At 41.9% G+C, this 15,213-nt stretch overlaps 1 protein-coding gene across 1 annotated transcript in view; it reads left to right on the top strand.

Moving 5' to 3' along the window:
* The window catches only part of LOC148020803 (protein kinase family protein / protein phosphatase 2C (PP2C) family protein), a 60,573-nt gene extending 47,873 nt beyond the window's left edge, over positions 1 to 12,700 (top strand). The window contains exons 3-12 of the mRNA XM_087698615.1: positions 7,216 to 7,382; positions 7,511 to 7,578; positions 7,694 to 7,917; positions 9,284 to 9,335; positions 9,416 to 9,923; positions 10,339 to 10,411; positions 10,582 to 10,801; positions 10,902 to 11,006; positions 11,683 to 11,778; positions 12,082 to 12,700. Of these exons, the coding sequence (XP_087554741.1) occupies positions 7,216 to 7,382; positions 7,511 to 7,578; positions 7,694 to 7,917; positions 9,284 to 9,335; positions 9,416 to 9,923; positions 10,339 to 10,411; positions 10,582 to 10,801; positions 10,902 to 11,006; positions 11,683 to 11,778; positions 12,082 to 12,276 (1,708 nt within the window). The 3' untranslated portion in view covers positions 12,277 to 12,700. The remainder of the gene's footprint in view (positions 1 to 7,215; positions 7,383 to 7,510; positions 7,579 to 7,693; positions 7,918 to 9,283; positions 9,336 to 9,415; positions 9,924 to 10,338; positions 10,412 to 10,581; positions 10,802 to 10,901; positions 11,007 to 11,682; positions 11,779 to 12,081) is intronic.
* The last annotated feature ends 2,513 nt before the right edge of the window (positions 12,701 to 15,213 follow it).

The raw sequence follows: 15,213 nt of genomic DNA, 5'->3' as shown, positions 1-15,213 counted from the left end.
GTCCAAGAGTGGTGATCACACAATGATATGCAAAATAGGGCCTTCAGTCTTATAAATAGGACTCAACTGCCCTAACCTTGAAGTGCTCTCAGTGTATTTGTGCTAAGTCACTTCATGACCATTGTGACCAATGCTACTAGCGTCCATGTGGATGTCCAAGGATGTAATAGGCAGCACTCCAAGAAGCTCCACGAACTGAGGTATGCTCCAAGTAGGGGTGTAGACAATGATGAGAGGGCTGAAGGGTAGCTGTGAAAGGTGAGAAGGATCGAAGCTTGCACGCGAGCTATGGCGGGAGAGCAAGAGCAAGAAAGAGAGACAAGAAATGGGAACTCCAACAATCATAATGTGTGACCGGGCCTTCCTTTATTTACTAGTCACTAAAATGAATGTAAAGAATAAAGTGACGTGACGGGTGCCCGCCACCTGCAGTGTGTAGTGGCGGGTACTGTCAGTGTAGTAATACACGGGGCGGCACGGCGGAGGCGCCTTTACCCCAACAACCTCCCACTTAAAGACGAATCTGCCCCAGTGAGAGAGAAAAGAAAAGAAAAAAAGACAGTACAACTGTACATAGGTACAAGGGATGAGGAAAGACAACATCTCATCCAACGCCCATCAATCTCCTGAGGAAGGCAAAGCGCTCAGTAGTAAGGCTTTTTGTGAGCAGATCTGTAGGATTCTCGTCAGTGGAGATCTTGACAAGGTCAATGGACTTGTCCTCCACGACACCACGTATGAAGTGATACCTCATCTCAATGTGTTTCGTCTTCGCATGGAAGACCGGATTCTTAGCCAACTGAATGGCACTCATAGAATCCGAATGCAGTGTAGGTATAGCATCAATCCCAAGGTCAGCAACTAGACGGCCTAGCCATATGGCCTCCTTGCAAGCCTCAGTGGCTGCAACATACTCGGCCTCAGTGGTAGACAAAGCCGTACGCTTGTGAACCCTGGACATCCAAGAGACAGCACCTCCAGCATAGGTGAATACATAGCCAGAAGTGGACTTCCTACTATCTGCATGTCCTGCATAATCGGAGTCAGTGTACCCCACGACCCCTGTATCCTGGCTGCCATAGCAAATACACATATCTGTTGTGCCCTTCAGGTACCTCATGATACCCTTTACGGCATCTCAATGTTTCCTGCCAGGTGTAGCCATATAGCGTGCCACAACACCAACTGCAAAGGCAATATCTGGACAAGTGGCTATCATGGCATACATCAAACTGCCCACGGCTGAAGCATAAGGGATCTGGGCCATCTCGGCCCTCTGCTCATCTGTCTGCGGACAATCGGCCTGTGATACCTTCACATAAGAAGGCAATGGACAGCCAATAGGCTTTACGTCCTGCATGCGGAAGCGCTCAAGGACTTTATGAATATACTCCCTCTGTGACAAGTAGAGGAGTCCCTGATGCCTATCGCGTCTAATGCGTATACCAAGTATGTGAGAGGCCTGTCCCAAATCCTTCATCTCAAAGCTCTTCTTTAGCTGAGATTTAAGAGCATCTAGCTCATCATGAGCTTTCCCTGCTATCAGCATATCATCCACATAGAGTACCAAAATAAGCAATGAACCATCACGGGCTTTCTTCGTGTAAAGACACGGATCCATAGCACTCTTGCTATAGCCCTATGTCTGCATAAAGGCATCAAACTTATGATACCATTCCCTAGGTGCCTGCTTCAAGCCATAAAGACTTTTCTTCAACTTGCACACTAGGTGCTCCCTGCCAGGTTCTGCAAAGCCCTTAGGCTGCTCCATATAGATCTCATCATGCAAGTCCCCATGTAAGAAAGCCGTCTTGACATCCATCTGATATAGATCTAAGTCAAGCTAAGCAACCAAAGCCAAGACCAAGCGCAGGGTGGTCATCTTAACCACAGGAGAAAAAACCTCATCAAAGTCTACACCATGCTCCTGCTTAAAACCTTTTGCTACCAATCTAGCCTTGTATGCCGGCTTGGGGTGTCCAGGGGTACTTTTCAGCTTGTACACCCACTTGCATGGCAAAGCCTTCTTGCCCTTAGGCAAGGCAACCAAATCCCAAGTCTCATTCTTATGCAAGGAGTCGATCTCAGACTGCATAGCCCTCTCCCAGGAGTGACTGTTACCCCTGCGCATAGCCTCATCATAAGTGAAAGGCTCTCCTGCATCTGTAACCAAAACATAATGCATAGAGGGCTGAAATCTATTAGGTGGACGGCTGTCTCTAGCAGACCGTCTCACTGCAGGCTCTGCTGCCTGTCCAACACCCTGACCATGAGCATCTGCTGCAGCTATAGGCTGTCCAACTGGCTGTGCAGGAGCTCTAGGCTCCTCCTGAAAGATCACTCTGCGGATCTCAACCACCTTCTCAGGCTGCTTGTGCATCTTGTCTTCATGGAAGACTACATCATGGCTGCGTACTATTTTCCGCGCCGGCGGATCCCATAGGCGATAGCCCATCTCTCCTAAATCACCATAACCAAGAAAGATGCATTTAATGCTCTTTAGATCCAACTTACTCCTCTTGTCCTTGGGCACATGGCAGAATGCCTCACATCCAAAGACACGGAGATACGCATAAGAGGGTGGCTTACCAGCCCAAACTTCCTCTGCAACCTGGAAATCCAATCCACTAGAAGGCGATCGGTTTATGACATGCACTGCCGTACTAACTGCCTCAGCCCAAAAGCTCTGTGGTAGGCCTACATGGCTAAGCATAGAGCGGACACGCTCCTGAATAGTCCTGTTCATATGCTCAGCCAAACCATTCTGGGCGGGGGTGTATGGGGCGGTCAACTGACGCTTAATACCCCTGTCATCACAAAACTGCTCAAAAGCATGTGAGACACATTCTCCCCCATTGTCAGTTCTAAGGCATTTCAGCCTATACCCAGTCTGGTTATCAACAAGAGCAAGCCAACGTTGAAAGACTACCAAGACATCGGACTTTTGCTTTATGGGATAAGCCCACACTTTCCTAGAAAAATCATCAATGAAGGTAACAAAGTACTTCCCGCCACCCATAGACATACACGGCATGGGCCCACAAACATCTGAATGCACCAAAGCCAAGGGCTCACTCATGCATGGCCTACCCAATTTCTTATGCGTAGACCTATTTTGCTTACCATAAAGACAATGAGCACACGAGTCAAAACGTGTATAGTCCAAAGGTGGAAGATACTGCAAACTAGATAACATTTTCATTCCCTTCAAAGACATATGCCCCAAACAGGCATGCCAAAGTGATACATGTGGGATAGAGCCCACTGCCAAAACATGGTCTACAGAAGACCCAGATACAACAAGAGGATAGAGGCTGCCAGCCTTGGCGCCTCTAGCAAGCACAAGTCTGCCTCTCGTAATCTTTCAGGCAGAATCCCCAAAACAGACATGAAACCCTGCATCATCCAACTGTCCTGCAGACATAAGACTGCACGTAAGCGCAGGTACATGACGTATGTCCCTGAGCAAAAAGGAACTGCCAGTGGAAAACTGCAATTGAATATCTCCAGAGTCCACAATATCAAGAGACTTGTCATCTCCAAGTCTAACTGATCCAGATATAGTACGGTAAGAGTGAAACCACTCACGGTAAGGCGTCACATGGAAGGACGCACCTGAATCCAATAACCAGCACTGTGCATACATACTAGGTGTCTCAGTCAAGTGTGAGGCATTAGAAGAACTAGCTGCAAGTATGAACTCATCACTACCATCGGAATCCTCGGTCTACGTGACATTAATTTTCTCAATCTTGACGTTGGACTTCGCGGGTACTATGCTGCGATCAGAGGACTTCTCCTGCACTTTCTCTTTCCCCTTATCCTTACGCTTCTCATTGCGCAACTCATGACACTGTGGTCTGATATGGCCCTTTTTCCCACAATGATGACAAGTGACATTAGCATTGCGCCCACGCGACTTACTATGCGAATTTCCACGAGATTTAGACCGACCCTTCTGAGAGTCACGGCCACGGCCATTCCCACGTTCATTCCTGTCGGCATCCAAGTTTTTGCGATTAACCTCTTCCTGCAGAAGAGCACTCTCAACATCATTCAATTTCAGAGTAGCACTAGAGGCACATAGGGCAGTGCGGAATACATCCCATGACTCATTCAGAGTCCCAAGCAAGAAAAGAGGAGTTACTTCCTCTCCAAAGGTGATATCCTGCGAAGTCAGGTTCTTCAGTATAGCATGGAACTGGCTCAAGTGAGTAGACATAGTCTCATTATCCTTCATGCGCAGATCCATAAGCTGCTTCAACCAGTACATCTGACTTGCCGGACTTTTCTTATCATAAAGATTCTTGATCTTATTCCATAGGTCCCATGCACTCTGTGCTTCCTCAAATACATTATAATGTACCTGTTTAGTGAGAGACAATACAATTGTGGACTTGCATAGCTCATCAAGTTCAAGCTAGTCGTCATTGTCCATAGTTTTAGATTGCTCCCCGCTCAACCGAAGTGGCTTAATCTGAGATTTCTGCACCAAGACCTGTCAAATTTGACTCTTCCAATAAGAGTAGTTGGTACCATCCAACTTTGTGATGTTAAATATGGCATTATCAGCAGTCGAAGAGGACGCCATAATGCAGGCTGGAAATGCACAAACAGTCTAAAACTGCTTGCTGTTTTACTATAGAAAATGCCCAAAATCCACTGAAATGAGCTCCAAATGGCGAGAAAAGTGTACCAAAAGATGCTGTCCACTTAGTACTAGGTGCGGTACACCAAATCAGGATATTTCAGCATAAAAAATACTGCTCAGTCCACCAATAAATGCTTGCTGTAATAAATTTCAGAACTGCAATAATGAGAGCAAGCTGTCCCAAAACTGGATCTAATGTCAACTAAACAATGCTAGGTCCAAAGCCGGCATAAAGAGGACAAAGCAAAGCCAAATGACAGTGAAAATACATGAGCATAACACCGAGAGATGTCAAATAGCATCTGCCAGTAAGAGGCACACCCCTAGGCAATCTAGGCAAAATGTACTTGCAACTGCTAAAACCTAACACAAATAGGTGTCTGCTCAAAAGAAAGTGGATCCAAAATTGAGACTCAGCTCATAAGCATCCTGTGAACCAAGACATATACTCAATGCAACATCCAATTGTCGGAGTATAATCTCAAAGTCTCAATACATCTATAACTGCTCAATGACATAGACTGCTCCAATACACATAACTGCTCCAATAGCATGTAATCCCTGCTCAAGGTCAAGTAAGCACGCAAGATGCTCCCACTGGCACAAAAGGCGTACAAACGAGCTCAAGGGCTCAAGCAACCCAAGACAAAGTACCAGTGACAAGTGACCAAGTCAATGCGTCATACGCATCCCAAGAGCATGACATACATGAAGCAACTGATGGAAGCAATCAACGAGCAATACATAATTCCAAAATAAGATCTCTGTCAACTCAATGACATCCGATAGCAACCAAGTAAATGATCAAACTGAGTCGGAAATGCTCAAATACATCCAAGGCAAAGCTCCCAATGTCGGTAAAGCATAGACGAACCAAGCGGTATATATCACGAACCAAAGCATGTAATGTATGAAGCCTAACTGTCAAGCATAGACAAAAGGCATAAGCAGTCCAAGAGCATGCCAAGTCGGTCCAAATGCTAGTGAATACCAACCAAGATGGAGCTTATGCGTAGCTCAAATACATTCCATAGATTCAAACATGAGCTCAAAGTCGTCCCCAAATATCAGATACGTGATGGCAAATCCCAAAGCATACATCCGGTACCAATAGGTAAGTGACAAAGCATCCAAAGTACCTTCAGCCCACTGTTATTACAGCCAAGTTTGACTGTCAAAACTGAGAAATTTCAGCCAATATTTTAGGCCAAAATCATGGCATAATCATGTGCATACATTCCCAAGGCACTAGGCATCATGTAGGCCGCATACGGGCATCAAACAAGGTAACCGAAGTAGAGTATAAGCATCAAATGCCAATGCCAAGTGTGGCTGCCCTGTTTCCAGCACTGTATAACAGTAAATGACAGTCCCAAATCAGCCAATATTTTAGGCCAAAATCATGGCATAATCATGTGCATATATTTCCAAGGCATTCGGGCATCAAGTAGCACAACCTCAGTACCAATGCCTTGAAGGTGCCTCAATAGGCCGGGAAGGTGCTCGGGAAGCCGAGGAGTGACGGGAGCTCGGGGAGATCGGATATGGCTGCCGGGATGGAGATCCAATGCAAGAAGGGAGTCAATGCGAAGCTAAGCAAGCACCGAGTCAAGCTCGAGCAAGAGGAAGCCAAGCTCTGATACCAATTGAAAGGTGAGAAGGATCGAAGCTTGCACGCGAGCTATGGCGGGAGAGCAAGAGCAAGAAAGAGAGAGACAAGAAATGGGAACTCCAACAGTCACAATGTGTGACCGGGCCTTCCTTTATTTACTAGTCACTAAAATGAATGTAAAGAATAAAGTGACGTGACGGGCGCCCGCCACCTGCAGTGTGCAGTGGTGGGTACTGTCAGTGTAGTAATACACGGGGCGGCACGACAGAGGCGCCTTTACCCCAACAAGCTGGTTTGAATGAAGGGATTTAAGGATGCACTAGCACAAGACTCCTATTTATAGAGGATCGGGGCTGCATCTCTCCTATTTTCAGAAATAAGCCATTTATTTTCGGTAATTTTGTTATTAATTGCTTTTTGGGGCTGTTTTAAGAAGAGCGAATTAGGTGTTAATGCACCATAATTATGTCTCAGTGCAACCCTAATGTTAGTGGCTCATTTACAACTGTCTAGGCAGGTTGTATTCTCTTTGTATGCAGCATTCTTTGGACTTTTAAGTCTTAATCTTGATTCAGTGTGCTTCTTGCTAGAGGGTTGTGTGTGCGCTGCCCCAAGCCATTGTAAATAAAAAAGCATGAAAGTTGGTTCATCTTACTATGGCTTGAGCTGCACACTGCAGTTTTGACCCCAGAAAGCCCTTTTTTTCACTTAGTAATATGGCCTTTTGATGAACCTTTCTAACTTTAATTCTGTGCAGTCATACAAAATTTAGTAGCACAAATAAGGGTCCTCATTTTGTCCTCTTGTGTCTGAGAGCTTATTTTAACTAAATTCTCTGGTTATTAGCAATTGCTTTCTTCAACTGGTCACAAGCCAGCTCTGTTTCTTAATAATGACTTTTTATTAAAAGAGCTTTTGTTTTCCATCCTCTTACGTGTGTTGCACTTGACAGCAAGTTAGAACATCCAAATATCATCAAGTTGATTGCAGCACATGCTCAGCCACCAGATTACTTGTTCCTCTTTCAGCTGTATACTCAAGGAAATTTATCTCAAGCTCTTCATATCAGAGACTGGGAGCCATCAGGGGAGGAAACTTTAAAGATATCTTTGCAATTAGGTTTGTATCTTCTAGTTCTATTGGTTGCTTTCCACTTTACCATTCTAACTTATAACCTTGCAACTTACATCATGTGGCAAAGATACCATACAATAGTTGCTAATGTGATTAATTTGGATTCCATACAGCAAATGCCTTGTCCTACATTCACAACATGGGAATTGTTCATAGAGACATAAAACCTGCCAACATTCTTGTAAGTTCCTAATTATTTGAATTGCCACAAGCACTTGAGAGTGTTTTTACTTAACCATATCTGCATTCAGTCTCAATGCTTGACAAACTAATGATGAAAATGCTTGGAAGTTCAGTTGGACAGTGATTGGAATGCACATCTAGGAGATTTTGGATTGGCAATGCTTGCTACAGATCTTGTAGAGTCGAAATTTCAAAACTGGAAATCATCTGGTAAACCCACTGGAGGGTTCCATAAAAAACATCTGGTGGGCACATTGATATACATGGCTCCTGAGGTTCTGAAAAAAGAAGTTCATACTGAAAAGTCTGATGTCTACAGCTATGCAATCACCATCAAGTGAGTTGACGAGTATTGATAAACTGATTACTGTCTTGTAAAATCTCATATTTTAGCCATAAGCAAAGCAAAATTTATGGTTTTGGCTTCTGTTTACTGATGTGGTTCCCTTCTGTATTCTTGCTATCCTGAATGAGAATATGGCAGGCACCCCAGATGTAAATTCTGCATGTAAACATGGCATGCCCCTCCAATGGATCAAACTGTTTCATGATGGGCTATCATTGGTCGCTTGTAGTATTACCTCTAAAAATATGTTGCAAAAAGAAAATTAAAGGATATGTCTTGTAAAGACCCTTAACCATTTCTTTGTGCAAAGAAAGGAGTTTCCTTTGTTCATCAGCTTTTAAAAGACGAAGTATGTCAGCAGCCTTATCTGCTGAACTTTGGGAACTCTCTTAATGGGGAAACAAATAGCCGCTAAAGGTGGAGTTTGATATCAGAATGATGCAATGTAGAAGCAAAGGAACAAGATCAATGAGTATAGTGGGAAAACATTAACATCAAAGCATAAAACAAAGATCACAAAACTGCTGGAACAGAACCCAGTAGTGTACAACATGGCAATATATAATAGCTATCACCCTAGTAAAGAGAAGTTGTCTGTTTTGGACTGCATGTTTCTGACCTTGAAGGGGCTAGAATGGTGGTTAGACACCTCAGTCAGGCTGAAAATTAGTGCCACGAAGAGAGGCAGATGTGAAAATCTTAAAGATGCAGCAATCTGCTGCCATGTACGGTCACCAAAGGCAGGGGAACTACGGAAACACAGCTACACTACCAAACACGATCAGCTGTGAGGACTTATGTCCCAAGAAACATAGGTCCAGGCTTAATGCTTCCACAAATGGCAAGTGATTACCTTCCATGGAGGCTCCAATGGCTAGGACAGGCACTTCGTTCTGATATCAGGATGGAAAGAGAGAGGGAGTGACAACAAAGAGAGAATGAATGGGAATTAAAGACATAATCATGTGAGCATTTTCCCAGATTTTAGGTTGGCAATGTGGGCCAGTTTTGACTATATTGCCGAAACACTGCCACACTAGCAAACACGATCAGCTATAATGACTTATGTCCCGAGAAACGTAGGTCCGGAAAATGCCCACATAAATGTCAGGGCAAAAATCCTAGAAAATAAGGCCCGTAAAAGCACCCTGAAATGGAGCTGGACATTCTCATTTGGCAGAGACTATGGAGGTAGACATGGTGGGCAGCAATGATCAGGAGCTCAATAACATTTGAAACACAATGTATCTTGTCATTTGCACATTGGAACTCTCTCTCTTTTTAGGAGCTATGTGCCTAGTCCAGTCACATGAGTTTTTTAAGATTCTGAAAATGCCACTGACTCAAGTTGTTTCAGTGAACTTGCAACAGGTGTTGTACCGTATACTGATCGCAGGACAGAAGCTCAGGTACTTTCCGCAGTGTATGCCATGACGTTGTATTTGAGCAAGCACTGTTGTTCATTTTTGTTATCATATTGTTTCTGTAGGCTCATACAGTATTGGAGATGAACTACACAGAGCAGCAATTGACTGCAGCTATTACCGCAGGATTGCGGCCTGTTCTCACTGGGTCAGGGTTAGGAATACCACATGATTTATCCTTGCTGATAGAGAGTTGCTGGAATGAAGATCCAAAGAGGCGACCCTCCTTTTCTGAAATTGTTAAAGAACTTGAAAGGATCCAGTCTACATGGAAATCTAAAGATCATGATAATGGTAAAAAGCAGATAACTGTAGGTGCAAGCAGTCAAGTAACTGATGTTGATTTTGACTGGAGTAAGAAAACTGCTAACCTTGGACAACAAGTTTCACCTGTCCTGGATTCAAGCTGGCTCAGGTTTTCTGATCCTCAGAATTCTTTCATCCCAACAATATCCTGGGGTTTCTTCAAAACCAAAGGTGGTAGAGATACCATGGAAGATGCCTGCTTTCTTCTTCCCCAGTTTGGAGGGGCAAATAACATTCACTTCTTTGGTGTTCTAGATGGGCATAGAGGTCAGTGTCCTTTCAACTCTAGAATACTATGTCATAAGATCACGAATGTTGATAATCACGGTATATTGGTAAGAGTAATTAGGCTTTTACCACTTCATTCAAGAATCAGTTGTACTAGTTCAATGGACTTTCCCTTCTTAGAAGCTTCTGTCATGCATAGAGGCCTTGCTGACCTCAATGTCGACAGAGTAGAGTAGGTAACATGAATATTCTACATCAACTGGAGAGGGAAGTTCTCTGCCTGATGATTTCATTTACATAATTCCTTATCATACCCTTGGACATCTATGAAGTCTATGGGATTTCTATGCAAATCTTTAATATCTGTATGTTTTACTTGTTCCCTTGAAATGAATTTCTTGTGGCACACATTCTTCTAGTTCTTTCCTGAGAATTTTTTTACCAAATCATTCAGGGTTTGAAGCTGCTGAGTATGCTGCACATGCAATCCCTCACCATTTGATTGGAAGAGTGGAATTACGATCTAGGTATTTGGTACAAATACATAGCGTGGACAAACTTCACGCTGGAATGAATTTTATGCTTGTTTTGATAAATACCCTTAAACACTCGTTATACAAACTCGATTTGGAGTGCATACAACATGTTAAAGGCTGTGTCAATCTGAGGCAATCAAACATCCTGTTATCCTTTGCAGCCTTTCAGAGGCACTGTCTGCTGCTTTTACTGAAACAGATGCTGCATTCAGAAAAGAACTTGATATTCAGCGACTCAAAAGAAAAGATCAGGGGAAAAACTGGCACCCTGGATGCACAGTTGCTGCAGCATTACTTGTCAATGATCTGCTGGTGGTAGCCAATGCTGGTGATTGCAGGACAGTACTATGCAGAAACGGTCAAGCAATGGCTCTTAGCAAAGTATGGTGGATGGTCTTTGAAGATTCTTTAAGAACTAGTAGGGTCCTATGTTTTTAGGTCATTTGGTGTGAAAGTTATGTGTTTTCTTGTGTGACTGAAGGACCATACAGCCAGCTGCAAGCTGGAGAGAGAACGAGTTGTCAGACGAGGTGGAGAAGTGAAGTGGCAATTAGACACTTGGCGTGTTGGAACTGCAGCTCTTCAGGTAAGAAATTAATTGTTTTTGTTTAATGCTTGGATCATGTACTCCTTCGGGGAAAATGTCTTGCAAGCCTTGTGCATATTTTGTGTTTGCTTCTTAAAAATTGCTGATTAGCATAACATGCAAACTAGTTAAGTAGAACAAAGTGTTTGGCAGCAGTCTGAGGCTGTTCACGACACAAGACCCTTAATGCTTAATCAAGGGCTATGTTGGAACAAGGGCCCATGACTATACAGATGAACACAATCTGACCAAGATGTTGTGGAGCTCCTCTTGAAAAGGGAAAGAGCCACATACATGACAAACAGCATCGTGAAACATGTTTGCTCATCCATGGTTGGCACTCACCTAATCATTGTTATGAGGCTCCTGACCAATGGGCTATCAGTAACTTGGGGATCGACATTGAACAAACTCTTTAATGCAGCTTGTAAGTTACAAGTATTTGTTTTCAGATGGGTCATATACTTCTCTTATATAAGTTGAGAGGATATGCACAAGCTGATGTACCATTTACTCCCTGAATGGCACATAGTTCATGTTCCATTGCAAGTCACTGCTTGATCAACTGGCTCTTTCCATAGAATATTGAAACACAAATACTTCATGTACTGTTCACTCTTCGAATGGCTCATAGTTCATGTAGTAACATGTGAGTTCATGCATGTCTATTCTGCAGGTGACAAGGTCCATTGGGGATGATGATCTGAAGCCGGCGGTGTGTGCAGAACCAGAGATTATGGAGGTTACTTTGACAGAAAATGATGAATTCTTAGTAAGTGAATTATAATCCTAGAAAGAGTCATGACTCCACTTTCTTTTGGGGCTGGTTGCCTTTTCTGCACTAGAGGATGGGAAAAAGAAGGCAGGTAGAGGTAATTTTCAGTGTTGAGCAACTGAGGGCTGGGGAGGTAGTCATAAGTAAATAGCTAATGTGTGTTAACCTATTCTATAGTTGACTCTGTTAGCTGAGAGTTATGAATGAAGTCATGTTAGGGATGAGTGCTATGCAGAGGGATTTAGCAAGGCTAAACAAATGTACTATATTAACATATGTCTTTGGCTGTTTACTGTTCAGATCATAGCAAGTGATGGACTTTGGGACACAGTAAGTAATGAGGATGCTATCTCTTTTGTGAAAAACACAGTGAAGGAACCGACCATGTCGTCAAAGCGATTAGCCACAGAAGCTGTAGAACGGGGTAGTACTGACAATATCACAGTCATTGTGGTTTTTCTACATCCAGTCTCCTCACTGGAGCGTGTGTACTAAGAAGCAGGTGGTGAGGCTACTACATATTCGCCCATTCTTTAGAAGCTTAAGCAGAAAAACTCATTCCACATCATAAGACCCTCCCATTCTTGGGATGCTCAAGGACAAAACTCATTTACATCATTATACTTTCCCATTCTTTACATTCTTAAGCAAAAATTCACTTACATCATTATACTTTCCCATTCTTCACATTCTTAAGCAAAAATTCACTTACATCATAATATCAGTATTAGCCAGCTGGTCCAGAAAGGTCCTTTAAAGGCATTAAAATGATGTGATTCACAGTGCTTGAAAAAGCCAAAAAATGTAAAGGTGGAAATACTTTCATCTTAGGAAACTCAGAGGTATTTTGTGAAAGATGAAGGTAAATTTAAAGTTTAACACTAAAATCCCTTGGATTTTTGCAAGTTTTGGCAGACTCAAATTTGAAGGTGGGTTTACACTAAAACTAAGGTTTTTTTGAAGCACTGGATATGAAGCTCGTGGTCATGCTTGGTTCTTAAATCTATCACATTTGTTTTCCCCAAAAAGCACCCTGTTATTATTTAAAGAGATGTTCACAGAGGTTCCTCTCTTCAAGTATACAGGAGCTAGGTTGGCTGAGTGCTTAGTTTTAGGCAATGTTGGCAAGCTTTGAGCATTATTAGTCGTTCATGAGTAGTTTTAGGAGCACATGCTAGGGTGAAACTTGCAAGTGCTCCTATAACTAATCCACTACTGCTTGCATCAACTATCTGATGCAAGCAATAGTGGGTGAGTGCTTAGTTTTAGGCAATGTTGACAGACTTTGAGCATTAGTAATCATCTGTGGGTAGTTTTAGGAGCACTTGGTAGGGTAAAACTTGCAAGTGCTCCTAAAACTATGACTCCTCAACTTAACCATGATTGCTGCCCCAAAGCTATGTCCAGTCACTTGACATGGCTTGAAAGTGGCCACTTTTTAAAAGTTTGATTGCCAGCATATACTAGTTTGTCACTTAGTTAAAATCCTATTGATAATCGAAATTGTCCTCCCTCATTATTTTGGCAAACCATGATTATGTGATCTCCATCATGAACATTTGTGACAGTCTTGATTCCTTTGTGTGACCATCTAAAGTACAATGTCACGAATTTGCATGACCTACATTTACTATATGTTTTTGGATTTTCCTGAAAAGGGCCTATGGTATTGGTAATGGGTTAGCATTACACTTTGTGCTTGTAAGGCGTTTTTATTGTTATTGTGGGGTTTTTATTCAATAATAAAATGTAAAAGAGTAAAGGCTACAACCTATGCATACAAAAAAGGTGAAGTTTTCCTTTTAGGGCTACAAATATGGCAAGAAATTTGAAGAATAGGATATTTTTTGGTAGCCTAACATTTATAGTTTTGATAAAATTTGAATTCTGATAGCTAATAATTGCCATTTTTATGGAGTGAAAATATGGGTATCTAGATAAGTTACCTCTAAAGTTAAGGAAGTTATTGTCAAGTGATCAATTATTCAAAGAGGGATTTGAAAATAGTACCTTAATCTAGTGTGGCACATCATTCTACACGCATCAACATACAAATCTTGAACCATTGTGATCTCCCTTTGGTTCTATCAGGCTAGCAAAACTTAGGGATAGATGTATAACATGCCCTTTATTGAGCCAAGGTAAAGGGCAATAAAGATTAGCCTTTGAGCACATACATGGCAACATTTGGTCACTATCTAACATTTAGGATTTTTTAGTCATTTGTTTTAATGATTATTTTCTATTTTTCCAATATTTATGATTATTTTCTATTTTTAAAATGTTTATAGAATGTTTGTAATCATTCCTCTTCATTTAGTATATTACATAGAGTCTTATCCATGTAATGGTCTTATATGTAGAGGCCTTATTTCATCTTCTGTTCCATTAAACATATTTTACTTGTTTTGCTTCTTGTGCTTTGACTTTAGAGTAGATAGAGGATAGAGTAGAGAGGAGAGACTAGACCAAGGTTGTCCCTCTTGCTTGCTTTTATAAATATAGGGAGAAACAAAGTAGACAGAACAACTCAACCTAAAATACCACAAAATTTTAGTAGTTTGGAGCCTTTAGGTGAGTTTTGATTCATCTCTACCAATGAGCCACTCCTTGATTTACTACCATTAAGTGTGATTTTGACATTGATATATTGTTCATGCTCTAATTTTTTACCTCCTAGTATGCATTAATTGCCCATTTTCACTTACCCCTTCATGGTTATGGTTTTTTGGCTTAAAGTTTGGTGTGCATGTGTTAGACCAATGAATTGATTAAATAAGCACAACTTTGGGATTCGATGACCTCCATGTAAACACATGGACTCATAATTTCCCATCCTCTATCTAATTTAAGTAGTGTGTACCCATTTTCTCTCTTTATTCTACTACAATGTTTTACTTTTTAATCTTTATTTGCACTTTTTGATTTTTCTACCAAATATTTCATTTTAATCAAGTTTGATTGATTCTTGTAACTTTTAATTTTCAACTTGTTAGTGCTATCACCATCTTTAGCATTATCATGTTTTTGTGTGCCTTTTTCCTTTTCAACCACGAACACTACTCAATGAGTCCCCCCATGAGGTACCACTGACATAGCATTTTGGCTTATATACAAATTTCTCCCCTACATCTAAGCTACTTGATCGTATTGATAATGGCTGTATACATCACAAGTGATTCAAGTACATTAGGGTTTGTGGAACAACTTCCCATGTGCATCTCCTTTTTACTTGAAACTTTTTTCTAGTAGGGGATGGACTAGCAGGTCATGGAAGAGGTCATGATTACATTTTTTGCTCCCAAACCTAGTTGAGGTTGGTGCTACATAATTTTGGGGCCATAGGCCACAATAAATACTCTTCTTAGACTAGTTCTAACCTCTATCCATACCATACTTTATCAAATGCACAACCCTTTTGATGTCATCCTT

Source organism: Lygodium microphyllum, chromosome 18 (assembly GCF_053477565.2).
Source record: "Lygodium microphyllum isolate KBCC chromosome 18, Lygodium_microphyllum_v1.1.10, whole genome shotgun sequence".
Taxonomy (NCBI): Eukaryota; Viridiplantae; Streptophyta; class Polypodiopsida; order Schizaeales; family Lygodiaceae; genus Lygodium; species Lygodium microphyllum.
This window is presented reverse-complemented; position numbering and strand designations above follow the sequence as displayed.